General features: G+C 43.1%; 1 protein-coding gene across 3 annotated transcripts in view; it reads left to right on the forward strand.

Moving 5' to 3' along the window:
- The window catches only part of KIF26A (kinesin family member 26A), a 245,750-nt gene that overhangs the window by 174,087 nt on the left and 50,467 nt on the right, over positions 1–21,196 (forward strand). For all 3 annotated transcript variants that reach the window (XM_086937892.1, XM_086937894.1, XM_086937893.1), the window contains exon 5: positions 9,632–9,815. In XM_086937892.1, coding sequence (XP_086794018.1) covers positions 9,632–9,815 — 184 coding nt within the window. The remainder of the gene's footprint in view (positions 1–9,631; positions 9,816–21,196) is intronic.

A 21,196-nucleotide genomic window follows, 5' to 3' on the forward strand; every position in this document is an offset into this window, starting at 1 on the left:
AAACTAAACCACTGACAGTCACAGCCGGAAGCATTCAAGCCATTGTTTTTTTGCTCACTATGCCTCTCTTTACAGAGGTCCACCTTATGCAAGGTCCACCTGGATGACCCTATGCATCTCTCAGACTGTAAATAGCTGTCCTAACTTTCCCTGTATGGCTGTCTGTCTCTATCACTGCATGTCAATCTCTTGGTCCATATGACTGTCTGAGTCTGTAGCTTTCTCCTTGACTGCTTGCGTCTCTGTCAATCTATGGTTATCTATGCCTGACCATCTAACTGGCTGGCTGGCGGTTCATTTGTCTCTATGTCTTTATGCCTTGCTGACAATCTCTGCCATGCAATTGAGGTTTGACTTCATAGCTGTGTGTCTAAGTTTTCAACAGTGTACTTGTCTTTTTTGCTGAAGATCAACATGTATTTCATCATACTTCGGTGCGTTTCCTTTCCTTGCATATATTCTTATGTCTTTACACCTATCTCCTTTCACCCCTCTTAATCTTTTTAGGGCTCAGACTGTTTTGTATGACCTTTGAAAAGTTCTTCTTATGCAGCCCAGCTTTTTGGGGTTTTGGCGGCGAGGCGTGTCTCCTCCATCCCTACTATTCAATGTAAGAGTGGTCCACCCAGTTCAAGCTCCCTCAGCCGTGGAATCCGTATGTTTTCACCTAGCACGCTCAGAGAAAATCTCTGGGGCCTCGAGTGTTTCTCTTCCCAATTGAATGATCTGTGAGGCAGCAGACACACCATTAAAGGTACTGAGAGCAAAAAGTCTCAACCAAGACAGCTAGCGCCTTTTCGACGCCCATTTAAGGTCATAAGGATACATTCCTAGACTGTCCCATAAGGCACAATTACTCACCCAAGACTTGCTCTCCTATTATTCATGTATTTATGCTCCTACCTGAGAGTGTTTGAGAAGGTTCTACTATGCTAGGAAAGGTGTGGCTTTGGAGAGGGAGTCCAATAGATGAAGGGGAGAACCAAATTTAACATTCTGCAGTTGTGAGCCCGCCAGCAGTTTTGGTGGCTATGGTAGAGGAAGACAAAATGGAGTTGTGGTAAAAGAGTGATTTGAATGGCGTATATTTTTGGGTCCACTGAATGGCATCACGATATGTACAGGTTGCAGTCCCTGCTTTTTCTTTTCCCTAATGCTTGCTCTTTATTCTTGCTACTGGTATCTGTCATCCTTTCTATCTGAGCACCTACAGAATCTAGATATGTGCCTTGTGGGAGTTCTACTGAGCAGGCAAGGGTCCAGTTCCAGAAAGTGGAACTTTGAACGCCTTTCTGAAGAGCTCTGGTTAAAGTGTGCTTCTTCCTTCTCCGAAAATAGTTTTCGTCCCATTATCCCCTTTTAGAAAGAGAACACTATATTAATGTAATATTTTGCGGCCTATAAAAAAGTGGGTCAATTTTTGTAGGGCAGGTGCGCATGCTTGAGCTGTGATTGCTAGTCTTTCCATCTGCTTCCTCAATGCTTAAGTGGATTGGAACAGTCATTGTTGAGGGGTATGGTACTGACTGATTAGATATTCGAAGATTTTGTCCAGAAAGTGAAATAGACAAAGCATGCGAACAGGAAATCATGCTTCAGCTGGGTTTTGTAAAGAACACATCACAAATTTGAGTGGATTATTCTTACACTGTTTATTGTCTGAGGTCAATGGATGAACAGTGAAAATGGGATGGACGGATTATTTAACTGGACTCCTTAACCAGCAGAAAAGATGGCTGTAGGTTGAGAACATTTTGTTTCAAGTCGAAAAACACTAAATCCTAAAAAGAGAATACAAAAACTCAAACAAAGCAGAATTAAAATGGACGATTTTTAATATCCATGTTTGATGTGCTTAGAAAACCCTCTTAGGACAAGCTCTGCTGCATGTCAAATCCAGGGGTAAAAGTGAAAATTTCAGAGTTTGTATCTGAGGCATTGTATGCCCCTCCATACGCTGAATAATAGATTTCCACTGAGCTGGCTAGTGGTTATTTGCTTCAGATGTTAGTAGTAGGCTATACATTTATGTCAGGATATTTTGTGCCTTTAATGGATATGAGTGATCCTTTTGGCTTCATTCAAAGTAGTCACCAACTCAAAAGCTTATAGAAAAAAAATATTTGCACTTTGCACTAGGTGTCTCAACATGATAAACTCATTTACTGGGAATTCCTTCAGTTTTACTGTTTGGTGCGAAGTGCTCGAAACATGCAATGATGACTGCATGCCATTGATTAAAGAAGGCAAAGCAAATTAGTTTAAGAATATGGTAAAGTAGACATTGAAGCCGTGTCATGATTTTGAATAAATAGGACAGCACCCAATATCCCACATTTAAATCCCTCTTTGCTGCAGTTTGGGACTACCCTAAGTGTCATAAGATGATTAAAAACTTTTTTATATTTCATAAGCTCTTTTACACACTCATGATTTGATTTAGACCTCAGCCAGTGATGCGCTAGTCGACCATATTGGGACATTCCTGCCTACCTGGTGGGAGTCTCTGTAATGAGTATGAGATACTCCATAACTGGCTAATAAATGTGATACAAACAGAGTTTATTCTCAATTGATTCCTCACTTTATTGTGGGAGTTAGCCCTTTGCTTGAATTCCAGCATAAACCACCTAAAAACATAAATGTACCGGCTGATCTTTATGCAGGATGATCTATAGAATAACCCACACTTAGCTGCAAATAAGGGGGAGACTAGGAGATACACACACTTAGTAACATTTGTGCCTGTGCCGAATTCCGCGCTCATAAACTAGTGGTACTTAACTCCCTTATGGATTACTGGTTCCATAAATGCTTCGAATGAACCCTTCAGATGGATGGAAACTCTGGTAGGGGGCAACTATTTTACTGAAAGAGACAGATTGTAAATAACATGATTGAATCATTTTTAAGTTACAGTTATTCGCTAGATCACTAAATATAGGACACCCTACAAAGTGTATTCACTGGGCCAAGTGAATTAATTAACCCTTTCGATGCTGATGACGAGCTCAGCTCGTCATCACCCACGGGTGTCATGTGCTGATGACGAGCTGAGCTCGTCATGGAAACAGCAAAATGGCAATTTCCAGCACTGGGGAAAAATCAGTGCAGCAGCAATGTGGTTAATGAAACATGGTCGTGGATCAGGCCTCCTGACCAGTTTTATCTGCCGCTTTTCTTTTATGCTTGGATATGAGTCACCAGCTCTGTATTTTCTCTTGCACTATAACACGCCTGCTAATATTCGCTTTTAAATCATCTAACTTATTACATTATCACTCCTTCTGGGAGTCATATTTAGGTCTTTACTAATATATGTGTGACAAATAACTTCCATATGTTAGTGGTGAACCTCGTCCAGCTACTCTCATCAAGAATCCCCATTTAAGATCTGCCATTCCACTTGAATTTGCTCACCTCTAATGGATTTATACCTCAGAGGTGTATAAATGTCAAAAGCATATCCGCCCAGTACCTCTATCTTTCAAGGTATACATATTTAATTACTTTCACCTTTCTTCATACTGTTTGGTAGCTTGCCTCTGGACTGTCTCCAATATCCAATACAGAAGTGCTCACTTAAAAGAAGGCGGCCAATGAATGATGCCCAAAACTCACTTTAAAGGGGCCAACCAATGATTGGTGTCCAAAACGTTTCAAAACTCAAACTGACATAATCAAACAAAGCAGCATTCTAGAATGTTTATTGGGGTGATTGTTAAAGATGCATTACTGGGTAAAAAGAGCTGCTCTTTTACTCTACACTAGATGGCCCCTTTAACAGACTCTGAAAGATGGGGGTTGCCAGCCCATCAAGATTCACATCTGTGACCTGCCAGTAGCCCACATTTCTATAGTAGGTGCATTAGCACCCTGTGCTATTTTATCAACTGATTTAGTAGGTGACAAAACTCATCCTCTCGGCAGACATGATTTTCCAATGATGTAAGTTCCACTGATAATTTTCGCCGTTACCTCTCTGTTTTTCTGCCTCCTTTCTTTAATGCATTCTTTCCCTGAATGGGATTTGGATGGAATTGGGGAGGGCTGGCAAGATTTGTATTACAGCAGTTTAACTGCTGTGGTATCACTGCATAGAATACATTCTCTCTCTCTCTCTCTTGGGTTAAATCATCTCTGTTGTCGTGACATCTACCAAAAAAGACATTTATTACTTGAAAACTGCACGTTTTTGATTAAAATTTCTCATATTATAGTTTCCAGGCGCGGATAGCTAGAAAAAAGACAACATTGTGCCCTTTACGCTCATTTTGCTGAAAAAGAACACAATGTGGACCTAACAGGAACTCTACCGAATTTCCCCGAACTGCTGCGCGCTCATATAATATTACTCGCAATGAAAGATCAATACGGCCTCTGCTAGTAAACCTATTTATCCAAGGCAGCGTCTCAGCCCTAATTTAATATATGTGTATGAGATGAGCCAAATATCAAAGGCCATTGCTCTTTGTAAGTTTCTCAATTCTGGCGCCTCTTGGCTTTCTTTTCTGTCTTCCGGCCTGTCTGTCTGTTGACGGCGCCATTGTGGAGAGAAATGATTTTTCTGAAATGAGGTAGCTACATTACCAGTAACACCCGCTACGCGGACCAGGATGCTCAGTAGATGTGTAAATTCATCTCTTATATCCCATTCACGCTCTCGCGCACTCGGCTCCCCGGGGGAATCTGCCAGGAGGCTCCTGTGTTTGAAGTCGTAATTATTTCGCGGGAGTCTCATGTTTTTCTTGATTGTGTTTAGCGGAGGTTGGGCAGGGTTGTTTGCCGTTGCAATGGCCGTCTTGTGCATGGCAACCAGCAACTTTCACACTTATCAACATAAAGACCGGAGCCACTTAAAGCGGCAGTGCTAGAAAGAGCCGTGTCAAAAGCGTGGGCCCAGATTTACTGAAAAAACACATGAAATCAGTGGTTCATCAATAGTACAAAAAAGATGGCACCTCTAATACTGGACTATTGAGATTTAAATATCAGCCAGCCAAAAAATAATTGCCAATATATCTACTACCAGCATATCACGAAGGGACGTTAGTATACATGACCATAGGTTTACCATCCTTAATTCCACTTTTATGTCTATCTATCTATCTATCTATCTATCTATCTATCTATCTATCTATCTATCTATCTATCTATCTATCTATCTATCTATCTATCTATCTATCTATCTATCTATCTATCTATCTATCTATCTATCTATCTATCTATCTATCCATCTACACACACATATATATATATATATAGTAAACATGGCGCAGTAAAAAGCTGAATGTGATCAAGGGCTTCATTAGCCCGAAACGCGTAGTTACAGGCTGTGATTTGATCATAAAAAGAACTTTCGCCTGAAGAGCTGCAGTGGTCTGAGTCTCTTTCTTCGCCAGCGTGGGTTGGAAGTAGTCGGAGTTTTTCCTGTGGAATATATATTTATATATACACACACACACACATATGTATATATATTGGTACACCCGAAACACGTCTCTCAAGGTTTCTGGGTCGATGGAGGCCCAACACAAGAAATAAGCCTTAATCCTGCAGTTCCGTGTGCGTGCTCTTCTCCTTGCATTTTTATCAGAGGAAAGTTATTATATTTGTGCAGTTTTAGCTTCATGTCATTCCACCATTTTGTGGGCCTGGGAGTGCTGGTGAAGTTAGTTCCTGACCTGGCATGTGGTCTCAAACAAAAGGTATTCATCTGTGTTTGTAGGCCACATTTTGATTTTGCTCAATATGCTCCTAACTTTGTAATTGGAAGACGTGCCATGAATTTGTCACCACCTTATAAAGATATTCTATATGTTATTACTGATTCTCCCAGAAAAGTATTTGCATAAAACCGTGTTAGGGAGACACACGTGCACTGATACATGAAGGTCTCCTGCTACAGCCTTTCAATAAACATGTTCTTACATGTCTTTATCTTGGGCCCCTCATTTCTTCTCTCTTAAATTAGCATCCCACCTCATAGTATCTCTGGTCCAGACTTGGCATCTTGTTGATAGCTTTCCACTAAACTGCCCCAGTCTTTGCCTCTTTCTGGAGATCTAGCTTGCATACTTTGAGTATGATTAAGAGGAACACACTAATAGTAAATCTGGTCAAAGTCCTAAAAGTGGTGGCTTTCCTGTCCACCCACCTCTGGATTCCCCTGACATATTCAGGGGGCGTGGAAGCGGCTACCAGTTCAGCCATTGGCAAAAAACACAATTTTCATCAGTGCCTCATTCACAACAGAGCCTCTTGTGCAGCTTAACGGATTTGCACCTAAGTGTCCCAGATGCAGTTTCTTAGCGTGGGCAGGGCCACAGGGGTGGTTGCCCCGGGTGCAAAATTCTTAGGGGTACAACATTTTAGAAGAAAAAAAATTCTGCAGCTGGTCTCTTGCTGCCTATTTTTTTTTCTTTTAAAATGTTTCCCTCAGTGCGGGTTAGGGGGCGCAATTCTTGCCTTGCCCCGACCGCTGGCAACTCATGCTCCGCTACTGCCCTGATGTGCTGGGTGCAAAGTTCTAGCACATTGGTATCTTCTGATGTGGGTACTGGAAATGAACCCTCGTGCTAGGGGCACATTTACAGCACCTACATTGGTGATGACAATTCCACTTTGTCAGACACACATGATGAAATTACTGTGACAGAAATGTTTCTTTTGAGGTGTTACTACAATGCCAGATAGAGCTGCCTCAGAAGCGAAAGGTCTTCTGCATTGGAGGGGATCTTAAAATGTCGTAGACTGTAGTTCACCAGTGTGGGTAGAGGTGATACCCTGAAGGCAGGCTGTCTGGCGGCCAGGCTCTATATGGCCCCTAGCCATAATACCACAGGTAAAGTCTTACTACTGATCTTTAATGGCACAACACAGTCTTATTTGCGTTCCTATGTGCCCTTGAAATAGCCTGTCACAATCAAAAGTGTTGTTGATGTCTCTAGAATAATGAAGGTCACTGGAAAATATGCGCCTTAGCCCCCTCCTTTTTTAAACAGGTAATTCTCAAGGCCCTAACCTCTTGGTTTCTTCCCAGTTGCAAAGGCATGACTTTGTAAGTGTTTGGATGTTTAATTCTTAGTTGTCAACTCTCCGACTGCTGCTTGAGCTTTGTAAAGTGCGTAGACTTTTCTTACTAATCTACAGGTGTCAACTGTATTGCAGTTCTTAGTGCCTTAAGCAAAGAAGCATTGCTTTCACTTCACTGCCTTTGGAATGTATTTGACACAGGCTCTGGGAAAGGAGGGCCACCCAAGATAGCAGGGCTGGATTGAGATTAAGGTACGGCCTGGGCAAGTTAAAAAAAAGTGGCCCAAATTTGCATATTGCCTTTCCGCAAAACCCTGCTTTGCTGAAATTTTATTAAAGGGGGAGGGGGTGCAAAAAAGTGCACGGATTGGTTTACTCTGGTGAAACACACCTGAAAGCAAGTGAGGCCACTTTTACTCAGGCCCCCCTGCCCCCACTCAATATGCATATATCAATGGGCCGGCCCAGCAAGACAATGGGAGTGACACCTTTGGGAGGTAATCGATGCCTATCTACCCCCAGAATGCCACTCAGGCACCCACTGGGCCGCTGGCAGCATCTGAACAACGTAGACACTGCCTAAGTCGCCCAAGGCTGTCTAAAAAAGCAGCCCACAGGTGGAATTTGGAAACCGGCCCCTTGGGCATTGCCCGAGGGCCTGCGTTACCAATCCGACCCTGCAAAACAGATGCATTTGTCAGAGTACAGCAGGGCCGGACTGCGGACCCAAAGCAGCCCGTGCAATTTTATCGGACCAGCCCCGGGGTTGCGGGGGCGTGTAAGTGTGAAGCACAGCTGTTTATGTTACTGTGGCCCGATATTGCAGCACTACTGCGAAACTGGCCCCCAGTAGCAAAAATGGCCCTCACTGCAGCAAAACTGCCCCCCAACCTTCTAACCACCCCGGGAAATACCCGATACCCGCTTCAGCCAGTCTTGCCCTGCATTACAGCTTCTATTTGCCCATTCAGAAGCAGGCCCACCCACGTCCTCCCTCTCTGTGGACATTGACATTCTGCTTAACAGTGTGACTCCATTGAGAATTATTCTGGTACAGTAGAATTATCAATTTCTGTCCAAGTAGATATTCTACATGAATTCTTGCGATGTATTTTCTTAGCAGACAAGTCTGAAAATTAGGTGAGGTTGAACAGTACAGCACGGGCATGTTCAAAACCTAGACAGGCAAATACAGGCATTTACAAAGCCAACATTTTATTGTGAAATCTGCACCTATGGTTACATTTCTGTATAGGCAAATATACCCTTAAGGCTATGAGTGTTCTACCACTAGAAGTTGGTGAACACTTACAGATTCGTAAATTGGTCAATATTCACCAACCTCTTGATCGTATTTTCCATTGGGGGAACCAACTCCTATCAAGGGCGGTAGTAAATCTGTTTTTGGGGTGAGAATGTTGTGAGAACACCACCTCACTTGATAGTGATGTAGGGGAAAGGGCTTGACCAAGGGGTAGAAACAGATTTCAAAGAGTAAATGCACTTTAGCGTCACATGCGGACATGTACACTTGTCCATTTTCTTTGCATGTATACATATATATATGTGAGTTCTCCTGTAAATCTGTGGCATATTCTCTAATTAAGAATTCCAAAAAGTTATATATTTTCTCAAACATTAACAAACGTTTTATATGAGTAAATACACGAGTTTTCATAGGGCACTTTGCTGAATGAGGCCCCACGTCTACTGTAGCAACTTACATTATGACTACGAAATTCGGTTTATGCAATTTTTTTTGTCAGTCTAGCATAATCCTGCTTGATTCCCGAATTTTGCGTTACAGGAAATATCGCATTTTCCCCCATTATCATAATGTTAAATGTCACGTTATTTTCGCCCGCCAGAGACTGGCTGGGTTAGACAATGCCTTGCCAAGAGACATATCCCTACAGAACGCACTCTGCGTGCCCAGGAGCCTCTTTTTCGTTTAAATCTAAGGTTTTAAAGCGTGAATTTTAACTTTCCCCTCGTGCATTTTTCAGTCTTATATTAAGAGGCGCAGCGGTGGGCGCTCGTTGCAGCTCCCTGATTAGCTATCGGCTTTCTACTGAAAGGGCTGGCACGAGACCAGTTGCTCTTCCGGTGCTTCCAGATCAGCAGAGGTGTAGGTGCAGCTACTAAGGGAGACTTCCTCTGCAGCTTTATGGTATTTTGCAATGTTATTTATGAGCACTGGATAACTTGTTAGAGTGCTGCACATCACTTTCATAAAATGTTATCGCCAGCGGAGCCCATCTGGTCCCTTTAGTTACAAGGGGATGATATCAGCATTTTATGGTATCCGAGAGGTTTCAGCCGTCTTTGACTCAGCTGTCAAGCTGTTGGAGGGACGACAGACTATAATTGAAGCTCTGTTGGGGGGGAAAAGAAAGGGAATGTCTCGCCAGATCTGTTTCTGCCTATTCTTGTCTCGATTTGTCTCCTGATGGCGCGTCCTGTGGAAATCTGTTCGGAGTAAAAATGTGCCTATTTGAAAACCATGTGACAGTCGCATTGCTCATTTGCTTTGCTTGCTTAAATTGCTTTGGGCTCCAGGTAACATTTGTTCTTTCTTGATGCTGTTTTGTTACAGGGCAGCGCAGAAGCTCAACTTGTCCTCGAAGCGGAAAAAATATCACCCTCCCCTGCCGCATTCTCACGAATTCTCCGGCTTTGCCACCAATTTCAGTGGCATCCTCCAAGTGTGCCCTCCCCCAGCACCGCCATGCCTTCTAAGAGCTGTGTCGAAAACGAAGGACAACCCCGGCATTGGGAAGGTACTCCATCTTCATATTTTGTTGGGCTTTCTTGAAATATGTAAGATCAAACATCAGTTTAAATACCCACTGACCAGGTAGCCATTGATGCTTGCAGAGAACCCTTAGAAAGTCATGGTGGCATCCTATATTTTCTGCAACGTATAGATCCATGCGGACAGTGAGTATTTCACAGGCCCCATATCCATAGGTGCGACCGTAGCAGTGTGAAGAAAGTTCCTGTGTAACTAGCCTACTAATGAAAATTGAGACAAGGGCACAGGCCTAGCTCATTCACATTGGTCACAGGACCAGAAGAACATTCTGTGGTCTCTAGAACCAGGTGCTGATGAGACAAAAGCTTGCTGAAGAAAGCAAGCGTATCACCTTGGTTGTACATGATTGATGCACGCAAGAATTGCCGTAAAACTGGGTGAGCGGGAAGGGTCTAAGTAGGTTCAGACGGGTCATATCCATGCCAGAGTTACAAATTAGCCAAAATAGATACATTTACATATCATGAATATAAATGCAACCTGTTTAGTTAAAAAGCTGTTATCCTGAAAATCAGGCATGGATCTGAACCTGTCATGGATCCAGACCTAAACTATGCAATGTGGCAGGGCGCACAGGGATCAAGATGGATTCCTAAATTTTGTGTTCATTGACTTGTATCAGGTTATGCATGTGCAAGTGTATTAAACGTGAGTGTTTATAAAGCTAGCACATCTCTTTGTGATTGAGGAATGCAGTGGGAATGACAAGACCATGCCCACAAGAAAACCGCTTTTGTGGAATTCATGAAAAGTATATCCGTGCATTTTTAGGTCTTGCCTAGAGACTGCTTTAGCTGTGTTTCTAGTCTCATGCTTTTCTAAAATGTTATGCAAAAAGTCAAACATATATGCATCCATAGAGGGTCTTTTAATCAGACCTCTTCACCCTCTGGTCTGTTCAAATGTTAATCACATTTTGCTTCCACCCACTGGAGGCTATTTCATGGGACAGTGGGTCAGCTCACTTCATCCATTGGCTGCCCCGCATTGTGAGCAATGGGATTTTTCCTGATCACACGTTCACAGCCGCATGAAAAAGACTCCACTTCAGTGTTAGGGCTGCTATGCCTAGGCTAATGGGCCACACTTATATTTTTATACATTTCTGCAAATTCTATTTGTATAGTTCATGTTTTTGCACAAATTAATAAGTTAAAAAAATAGCATTGTGCCTAAGGTTAGGCTTCTTAACTTAGGCAATGCTTGTTTCAATTGTTTCTGGGGATACACTAGCACTGTGATACTTGAAGTATAGCCCTTGAGCCACTTATGACCCACCTGACCTTTGTATGCGCACCCACGGTCAACAGCAGCCCTGGGAGGCTGTTTTCTTGACTCAGCACTAATATTGAAAAAGATGCAAAATAAACGCTAAAAGATTTATTTCTACTCAATTGAAGTTAAGGGAAAGAAGAAAAGGTATCTTGCAGCTCTTAACTTTAGGAAGATCTTCATTTAAAAAGACATTTTGCAACAACCCTGTAAAAATATGGTAACCTCTCTTCAGAATTCTAAAGTGTATTTCATTATCACGCATAAATAAGCATTTCACCTTAGTACATCAGATTATATTAGTGCATTGAGAAGCATTTTTTAAGTGATACATTTCAAACTGAAATTTTAAAAACATTCATGGTTCCTCCCACCCTGACAACAATGCTAATAGTGAACTAAATCAGTTGTTGCGTGCAGCATCAGTTGGCCTGGGTTGCTAGTATTCATGGACATCATTATAGTTTATCAAATGAAACCTAAGAGAAGGTTTTGTAAAACACATATTCTGAAGTTCTGTATTTTGAGGTCGTTTTATATCTGACAATAAAGAACAAGCATTTGCAATGCAATAGGTCTCGTATTAGGAAAGTTTGAGCTATTGGTATTGTAAATTACACATTTTTTATTTAGGTTTTGTTTTTATAAAAAAGCGAAATTAATAGCTTTGTCATTTACAATGCCAATAGTTATAACTTTCGCAAATGTGACACCTATAGCATTTGTAATGCAATATGTGTTGTATTTATGTGACTTACATGTATTGATATTAGGAGTTTGTTTACTTTAAACACGTGAATTCCCCTAAACATTCATTAAGCAGGATAGCTCTGTTTATATTGCCCCTGTGGCGCCTGTTGTCTGTTTCTAGCAGAGAGGAAGGAGCTAAAGAAGCAGGATGCACGTGCAGTTTTTTTTTTTGAAGGAGGTGTTACTGAAAGAGGATGACTCTGGCGGCCTTGTGGCACAGTGGCGCCTGTTGTCTGTTCGCAGCTAAAAGTTGCTAATTAAGCATTGTAGCTGTGGAACTAAAAACATTGACACCGAAATGTGCACTAAAAGTGTAAAACATTTATTTTAAAAAGTCAGCCTAAACACACAATTTCTAATACAATAATCATTATAGTGCTTATAGTATACTATACACACAATTTCTGTAACCTTAGTTTGCAAAAAATGTTAACTTCTACAACTAATCACACGTGAAAGTTACATTAAATGCCAGAACAAATGCCAGAACAGAAGGAGGACAGACAGGTAGCTGTTTAATTCTTTGGCAAAGTATGTTTAATCTTCAGCGTTTGCTAACTGGCTGGCGTTTTCACTCTCCTCCCTCTGACCCGGCTTTTAATAACCACATAATTGTGTAGCGTTTCCTTTTTTTATTCCATTATTGTGATTATACAAAATACATGATGCAATGCCCATAACATAACAGCGGCTGTGTGCAAATAAATAAAGTGACATTGAATGCGAGGGTGGAAGGACGCAACTACAAGCTGACAAGAACAAAGAGAGACAGGTTAGAAAAGGGAGAGTTATAGTAAAAAGAGTTAAAAATGTACATCCAAATTAAATATTTGCTTTCTACCTTTAAAAAAAATGGAACACTTGACATTGCTCAATCAGTGGCAGCAAATGTGAGGACGCAAAGTAAACGTGGCCAGTGGGCGGGTGTGTTTTCGTGTATTTATTTTAAATCTAAATTTAAAAGTGCTCGCATTTAGATTGCGCAAACCGGACCTGATGACATTAAAGCGTTTTACAAGCACAATCATTGAAAATGCAGCATATTTTTGTTATTGTACGTGCTGTAGAGATGCCTTAGTGTTTCCCGGGAAATGTGCGATTGTATCGTTTTTACCCTGCTGAATAAAGTTACGAATAATTGAATGAAGCGCAGGAACCGAGCAGAGTAGACATATTTTAATGTTAGTGGCGCAGCTGCAAATATATATTTTTTTTAACAAAGCCCTTAACTGTAGTCCTAATCCGAGCGTGCGTGTGTATTAGCAGCAGTGTTTGCAAAAAAGTAAAATTAAATGCTGGGACTGAAGAAGCTCCCTCTGACCCGCATGAACAGTGATTCCTTTCACAGAAAGTTCAATTAAATGCAAGGTGAGAAGAAAAAACAAGCTCCCGGCATTGCTGTGGAGGGAGCGGCAGCCTTTGAAGTCTGATGCCGAGTCACAAACAAATGGTGGTGCGTGATGTGGCTGGTGATGATGTGCACACGGCTGGCTCACATGAACTGTACGCGATCCGCAGCTAGGTAGACTTTTCGGACCGCTTACTATAATTGCTGGGAAGTGTGGCTCAATGATTAGAGTGGCAGACCCTGATGCAGAGGTCTAGCCCGGGACCAGGGTTCAATTCCCCACCTCGGCGGGTCTTGGGCTCAAAATTCCACGGACCTGATAATTCTCGCCTCTGTGCCTATTCCAATCATGGAGTCCCACTCTGCAACTCTGGGCAATAGCTTGCTTAATCTCCACAACGGCCCCCACAACGCTAAGGATGGCTGGCCTCAACCTTGGGGGTGCCCAGGAGTGGATGCCTCACAGGGAAAGCCAGGATGGGTTCCACAGCGGCATTCGTACAAGCGCATTGAGACGTGCGCTATACAAGTATCAATTTACATTTACATTTACAATCTCGCCTATCAATCCCTACGGGATAGAATAGGCGAGACCTAAAAACAACAGTTGATGGACACTTTGCAACTGGATTCAAGCTAGCCTGGTTGATGAGGGGAGTTACCCTGGAACCGGTCCCAGGATGCTGTTTCCGGTCCAGGGAAGACATGACTTGGCAATTTGGTCTTCACTGTTCCCAGGAGGCACAGGGTCAAAACTGATTTGCATGTAGCTGTGTCTGAACTGGGGTGGCAAAGTGAGCTAAAGAAGGACGATGGATTCAACCCAGATCTGTGACTGGGGGTGAGCGTCTGAATAGTTTCAGCGCTCCGTCCATCATCTCCTTGTGTTTGTGTAATACCAATGATGGCACAGATATCAAATTTGTTTTCTACCATATCGTCGCTTCCAAACGTAAAAAAACTCATACAATAAAATATCTGATCTATCAGCGTTCAAACTAACCCCATTGGACCATTCAAACTGACACCAGCCAGCAGGTCCAAGTGAAAACGGTCACTCTAAAACAGAAGAAACATCTTCCCCACAGTTAAGACACAATATATCTTATGTCTTTCAAGAAACCAGTAAAACACAAAAGTTAAATATTTACCCTTAAGAGTCAGCAACTACCTTTGATTTCCACATCTGTGCAAATCTTATTATCTTTATGTGATGAATAGCCACCAATAAACATACTCTGATCTCGGTAACTATATTAAAATCAAACAATGAGAACTTCATATATTTAAATCCATGAATCTCATTTACTTAGCTTTGATCCAATCCTAAATATATATACACACACACATCGCAGACCCCCAATCACTGACCTTTCACAGCATGCAACCACCGACCTACTGCAGTTCAATCATCAAACATATATGGAGACTTCCTGCTGGGACATTTTTATAGCCCAACCACCAAGAGTTTACATATTGAAATTCAATGCCTCAATCCTACATGGATTATACACAACCATTCATCCTGGTCTCCAAGTGTTTGGGTTCTAACTGAATAAGAAAACTCTGGCCTACAAATGTTCAATCCTTTTTGGACTACAAAAACGGTATACTGGGTGATGGCTATTAGAATTTCACTGGGTCAAGTCAGCACTTCACTAGGTCTTACTAACATCGAATACATACTAGTAACGCAGACAGTTCTTCCCATCACAATAGCTCAAAAAGAATAGGGGCAAAGTCAATTTTCAAATGATTGCATTGGAATCACTTTAAGAACACCCAGGGAAAGATGCTCAAGGTCCACACAAACGGTAGCTTGTGTTTACATAAACACTTCTAAAAATATTTTCATAACAGGTCACAATCTATAAAACAATGATTAACAAACAGCATACAGACTTCTGGGTGAGAAAGCTATTTTGATCCACCTCTTGAAACACTGTTAAATGAGGTAATCCTTAGAGTGGGCTGAAGATGGGCTTCAATAAAAACGTGTACATGCCCAAATAATGTGTAGTGAGGTTCAGAGGGAAAAATACATTAATAATCTGACAACAAGTAAAGATGTGCCAGCTAATCACATTTAACACTCCTAAAAACAAATAAAACATTGTCTCCAATTACGTAATTTCTTTATTTAACATTTGCACAACTCAAGCAAATCTTTAAAATACACACATGTAACATTCATCAATCTAGTCGCGCTGCTCAAATTAATATAAAACCAGAGATCTCTTAAAGCAGGTCTCAGTCACAGCACCGCACCAAATACTCTACTACTTCTATTTAACCAATGATCCACTGCTCCCTAACTCCAAGTCTCCTAAAAGCCCATTATCAACATCGTCCAGGCCACACAGCCTTCTGGATGGCGAGAGGATGCAGGGGGATTCACTAACCCTATAAAAAGCACTACATAAAGTCACTTCTAGTCTATCTACCCAGCACACCCTATTGCCAGACAGCACATGCTAAACTTAAGTCACTTCACATACTCCTGAGAACCTTTCCCAACTTCAGTTTTCCAGTCTCTGGTGGAATCTTCTGGCTACCAACTCTGACACTCAACAATTAAGTCAGTCATTCCCAACCCCACTTGCCGTTAAGCTACCACTGCACGCATTCGGTCTTTCTTCTCCCACGCCCCCCACCGACCACTCTCCCCAAGAGTACTGCTTCTCCAAACTACCAAATATTAACGCCCCCCAAAAGCCACAAGGGTCGACCAATGCTGCAGGTAAGGACTTTAAAAGCCTTACGACAGCAATTGAGTACTTGAAAAGCCACCAACTTAACCAGGCAAGCTAATATAAACATCAACTCCACCCAAAATATATTTCATCTTTTTATAAACTTCAGAATTAAATGCTCAGGTACACAAAGCGTTGCAACCACCATACTTTACCTAATTCGGATCATTAGATTACAAAGGATTGAATTTAAGAGAATGTTAGGCGCATTACAAATGTGTCTAGTGATGGTCAACAGACAGTAGCATCACTATGTTTTAATTTCCAGGCATTAATAGTCCCATTTACGCTTACATTGTAAAGAATCTCTTTAGATCTATAAATGAAGAAATAATACCAACTCTAGCCCTTTTACAGTTTCGCTGTTTTATTTCAACCATGACTCCTATATACAATGAAAAGACATTCTACCTCCACTTATACAATGCAACAGACCGTCACCAGATCTCTCACACAAGTGCTCCTACTCGTCTGCCTAACACGTTACCCCACTAAATACTTTAGGCCTCTCACACACACTATTTCAGAAAAAAAGAGAATTGTTCAGTCCCGACTACCTAGGACATTCATTTGCCATCTTGAGGACCATCAGAAGGATTTCTCTAATGCCTATATTCGTAAAATGAAGCACTTTGCCAATCGGTAACAGTGACATGATTCAGGGTTTTACGTTAAAAAGCATGCGTTAAGAAAATCGTTGCCAGATGGTGAGAATGCATTGTTTCCAAGTCATGGCTTCAATTAAACAAAACAGAAATTTCAGGGAATTTTGGATTACACCTAATAATTCGTAGAAACACAGTTATTAAAGTGTTCCCCAGTGGAAAGGTCACCTGGTAGGCCTTAGTAAAAACATTTGTACTCACAAAAATATGTCAACAGCTTCGATCTTCTACCCACAGATTTGTCTTGGTAAAGACTGACGACATGGCAGAGGGGGAGGGGCAGGGGTCTACGAGTCACAGAGCACATACTTCTGGGTTCATTCATACACCACCACCTCTCCACTAGACCAACTGAAAAGAAACTTGACCGGATACTGAGTTTGGCTGGATAATATGCGATTGCTGTGCCGTACTACATGGGAATGCCAGGAATGATTTAAAGAGCAACAATCGCTCGAGAGACTAATATTAGTACACATTCTCGAGAAACTGAAACTAGATGAATATTAAAATAAAAGAAGAGATGCAGTGCCCTTCTGGCATAATCCTCAATGGAAGTCGAAGCACGTGAATCAATTTCTAGGACATATTAAGTAGTAGAAGGGTAGGGGCAAAAGAGACACAAACCCAAAGTTTTTTATAATACAAGCATCAACAGGTGTAAGATGAGGATTGGGAGAAGCTTCTAAGTTTATTATATACGCAAACTGTTGCAATGTATATAGTAGTCAGAAGGCTGATTGATAGTAAGTAAATGGCTATTTATTAGATCATAATTTCCTAAGTAGAGAATGCGTGGCTCTCCCTTGGCCAGTCAATCAGCAACTTCCAAGGTACAGAACCCAGGACACTTAACTGGAATGTGGAAAGCACTAGGCAAAGTGCTCCACACTCCATAATAAACATAAAAGATTATAACACAAACCAATAAAAAAGTAACTTAAAAAAACAGGAATGGATTACAGTGTGATTATAAAAACTTATTTTGATATTAGCTTTGGATGGAGTGCAGCGCTAAGTCTCAGTAAATTTCACCGAAATGCAATATGGTAATAAATGTTTAATCTTTGGAAGAGGTTAGTCGATTGCCCTCTCAGGCACTATACTATAACAAACTGGATGATATGAAACAAACAGTCTCCTTGTGTCTCTGTCAACCAATCTTACAATATGCGAGCACTTGGAAACAGGCTTAACAGATCTAACACCAAAAGTATATTCCTAATATACGCATCCAGCGTGGTTTTCATTCACACGTTCAAACCTGTTCAATGGCAGAAAGCTGCATACGACTTTTCTCTATCTACAGCTGACCGGGCTACTACAGCTGCACTGTACAGGGCCCCTTGTGTGCAGCAGGTCCTTCCCCTCGGCCGCAGGAGGTGCCCTCATCTACAGCTTAACACCGGAATGAAGGAGTGAGAGTTGGACACTGGCAGTCAAGTCAGGTGTTTGGTTGGAATGCTCTTATCCTCCACTTCTCGTATGGACGGGCAAAGGCAGGACAGCTCCGTTCTGCAGAAATTCAGCGTGGGTAAAAAAGATAAACTACACAGGAAAACAAAACGTTGGCCACCTTAACAACTACTGACTGAATCCGTCCGATTGTTCACCCGGTAGTGGGACAGGACACTCGTATTGACAAAGCGCCCTGAAAGGTTCAAAGTGAAAATGCTTATGTGTACTTCTATCCATACAGCGGGCCACTTCACTCAAAACTACTACCAGCGCCCTTTCATCGTGTTTGTTCACCAGCATCCTTCTCCCCTGGCCCCTTCACCGCCCTGCTACACTACCCTCTCCATTCTCTTAAACTGTTGTACCCTACCCTCATACATGCACTCACAACCACGCATACACTTTCAAATGTCTCTCCTCGTGCCTTGGCACACTGAATTCTATCTCTTTTCCTTCCAAGTGCCCAGGGGTCTGGTTTGCATCTGTCCCTCTTTCTCTTCCTGGCTCATGTACCGTACCCGCTATACATGCCATACTGGCTTTTCCTTGTCGCCCAGCCTGTCATCACCCAACCCAACCATCACCCGTGACTCTCACTCGAAGACGAAGAAGAGGCCGCTTGTGCTGAGGATGAGCCCGAGTGTGAGCACGAACACCCCGATGTGCCGGGCCAGCATCAGTCGTCCCCCGCAGTAGAAACGGTTGCGTCCGGGGAACACCTCCCATTTCCGACGGAGAGGAGGAGGCGGGCTGGGAGGCGTAGGGGCCCCCGGGGTGACCACCAAAATTTGCCGGTACTCGCAGTCCTTCATTCCGGGCCTGAAGCCCGGCCTCGCTCCTTCCGCCCTCGGCTACTCTGAAGTGCTGCCGAAGGCAGCGTCACCCAGCGGAGCGGCCTGGAACCGCGGCCTGGCACCACTGCGCACGCGCACTGGAGGTGGGCGGGTCGAAAACACTGCGCAGACGAGTAGGCAAAAACGCATAGCCATAAAAAGAGGGTTCGTCTTCATGGATATGAATGCATGAGTTCTATAGCCAGACTTTAATAACAAGTACCTGGAAATCGCTTGAGTTCCTGGCAAGCCACCGGCCCGACTGGTGCGAAATCCGGAAGTCCGGCAGCGTCATGCTTGCTGTGGGGCGGGACTTCCGCCATAAGCTCGTGCACGAAGTGACTCGCCGAGATGGACGTGGTGACGCCGGGCTCCCATGCCGGAGGGGGAGCCCGGCGGTGGCAGCAGAAAAGTGGTGACTGAGGCTGTGGATACAAGTGCGGGGCTCCCATTAGTGAGGGAAGCCCCGTGTGTGCCACGTCACTGGAGGCGGAGGAGATGACACCGGGTGAGTGAGACTTGGTGCCTTGGGGGCTCGTGCACAGGCTCGGGCGGCTGGTGCGTGTGTGCGTGGCCATGGCGGCTGGTGCGTATGTGAGCAGCTGGTGCGTGTGTGCGTGGCTGGGGGCGGCTGGTGCATGTGTGAGCTGGTGCGTGTGTGAGCTGGTGCGTGTGCGCGCGGCTGGTGCCGGCTGGTGCGTCTGTGCGCGGCTAGTGCATGTGGAGGCGGCTGGTGAGCGTGCACGGACCAGAATCTGCGCGATCACGGACCTGAATCGGCGCTCGTGACACTGTCTGCGCCCATTGACAAGCAACTTGGCAGCAATAGGTCTACGAGACCTAAAAAGGAGGCAAGGTCAAATAAAACAATTGCCTAGAATCACACTGTTTGGTTACATGCGGAAGCCGGGATTGATCACAGGTTTTCTGGTTTCACATTGTGCAGTTCAGCCACTAGAAGGACATGATTTGCTTCCGCAATGCTATGCCCACCATACCCCCCTGTCCCTTGTTCCCTCCCCCCCCCCCCGGACCGCCACCCTGCAGCCGTCGCTCACATGACAAATATTTTGGCCTCTGTAGAAATGTTTGTGGGTACCCATGCACTAGCACATATATGATGAGAACATTCCCATGCATCCCAGGTTGCACATTCACACTACTTTAACTTTCACAAAACGAAACCCGACCATGCAAGGGTTGAGTAAAATCTGTTCACACGCAAAATTTAAGATTAGCATTGGCCCCCCCAGAGTGTCACTAAACAGGACTGCATTACATATCCACATTTGAGCAAGGCTTGTTTTCTCAATTTGGGCTGCCATACTGAGCCACTCGAAATTATTAATTTTCGTTTTTTGACTTTCCCATTGAAGACATTGACAAGATAGTTATAGTGTGTCTCCTTAAGTCCAAACACGGCTCAGTCATCTACAATTCAATTCTAGCCCACTCATTGCTTTCCTTTTGGAAGTGAGTCAATGGGAGTCCTAAGCTGTTTCGAATAATGTCCTATTTTACTACCGTAATGCCTTTCATTTGTCAAAAAAAGTATTTGCAAGAGACAGACGAATTATCTGACATATGGAGATTACTGTTTTTGTAAAAATGGAGACAACACTGCAGGATACATTTCATAAAGCTCAATCAGCAAATGTGAAAAGAATCACCCTGAACCTACTTTTAGTTTAGCTCACCACAGTTGTAAACAGCCCAGGAACACGCGTGGCTTGGGAATACTCTGGAAAGTCTACAACAACCGCAACTCTTAAAGGTATTCTCAATTCTTTTTCCAAGCCATTTTTGCCATGAAAACAAGGCAAGCTAATTACCTTCCATAGTGAAAACGGGAAGAGAAACCCCCCAAAAGTGGTGGAGCTTCAGGGGAAATGGTTTGTACACATCAAAGCAGTGTGTTTTTTAAAGCTATTGCAAAAATGTGATGGCATTTCCCACTGTGCAATTGTACACCGTATACAATTGTGCGGAATTGCCTCTGCACAGTTGAACAATGCTGATTCACAGAAGTTTTCCAGGATTAGGTCTGGAAACCTGAAGTTTCCAGTGATACTCAAGGAAGGATTTAGGAATTCGTGGGAAGTAGTAAATCTTCCTCCATGCAAGGTTGTACGCAGGGCTTTAAGTGGGCCGGGTCTCACCGGTGCTGAGCACCGGCAGTTTTTTTAAAGGGGGGCTCGAAAAGGGTCTCTATCGAGCTCTGTTCTGTGGCCTGGCACAGGCGGTCCGTTTTTTCCGGACTGCAGTGA

The sequence above is a fragment of the Lissotriton vulgaris genome, chromosome 9, assembly GCF_964263255.1.
Source record: "Lissotriton vulgaris chromosome 9, aLisVul1.2, whole genome shotgun sequence".
NCBI classification, from domain to species: domain Eukaryota; kingdom Metazoa; phylum Chordata; class Amphibia; order Caudata; family Salamandridae; genus Lissotriton; species Lissotriton vulgaris.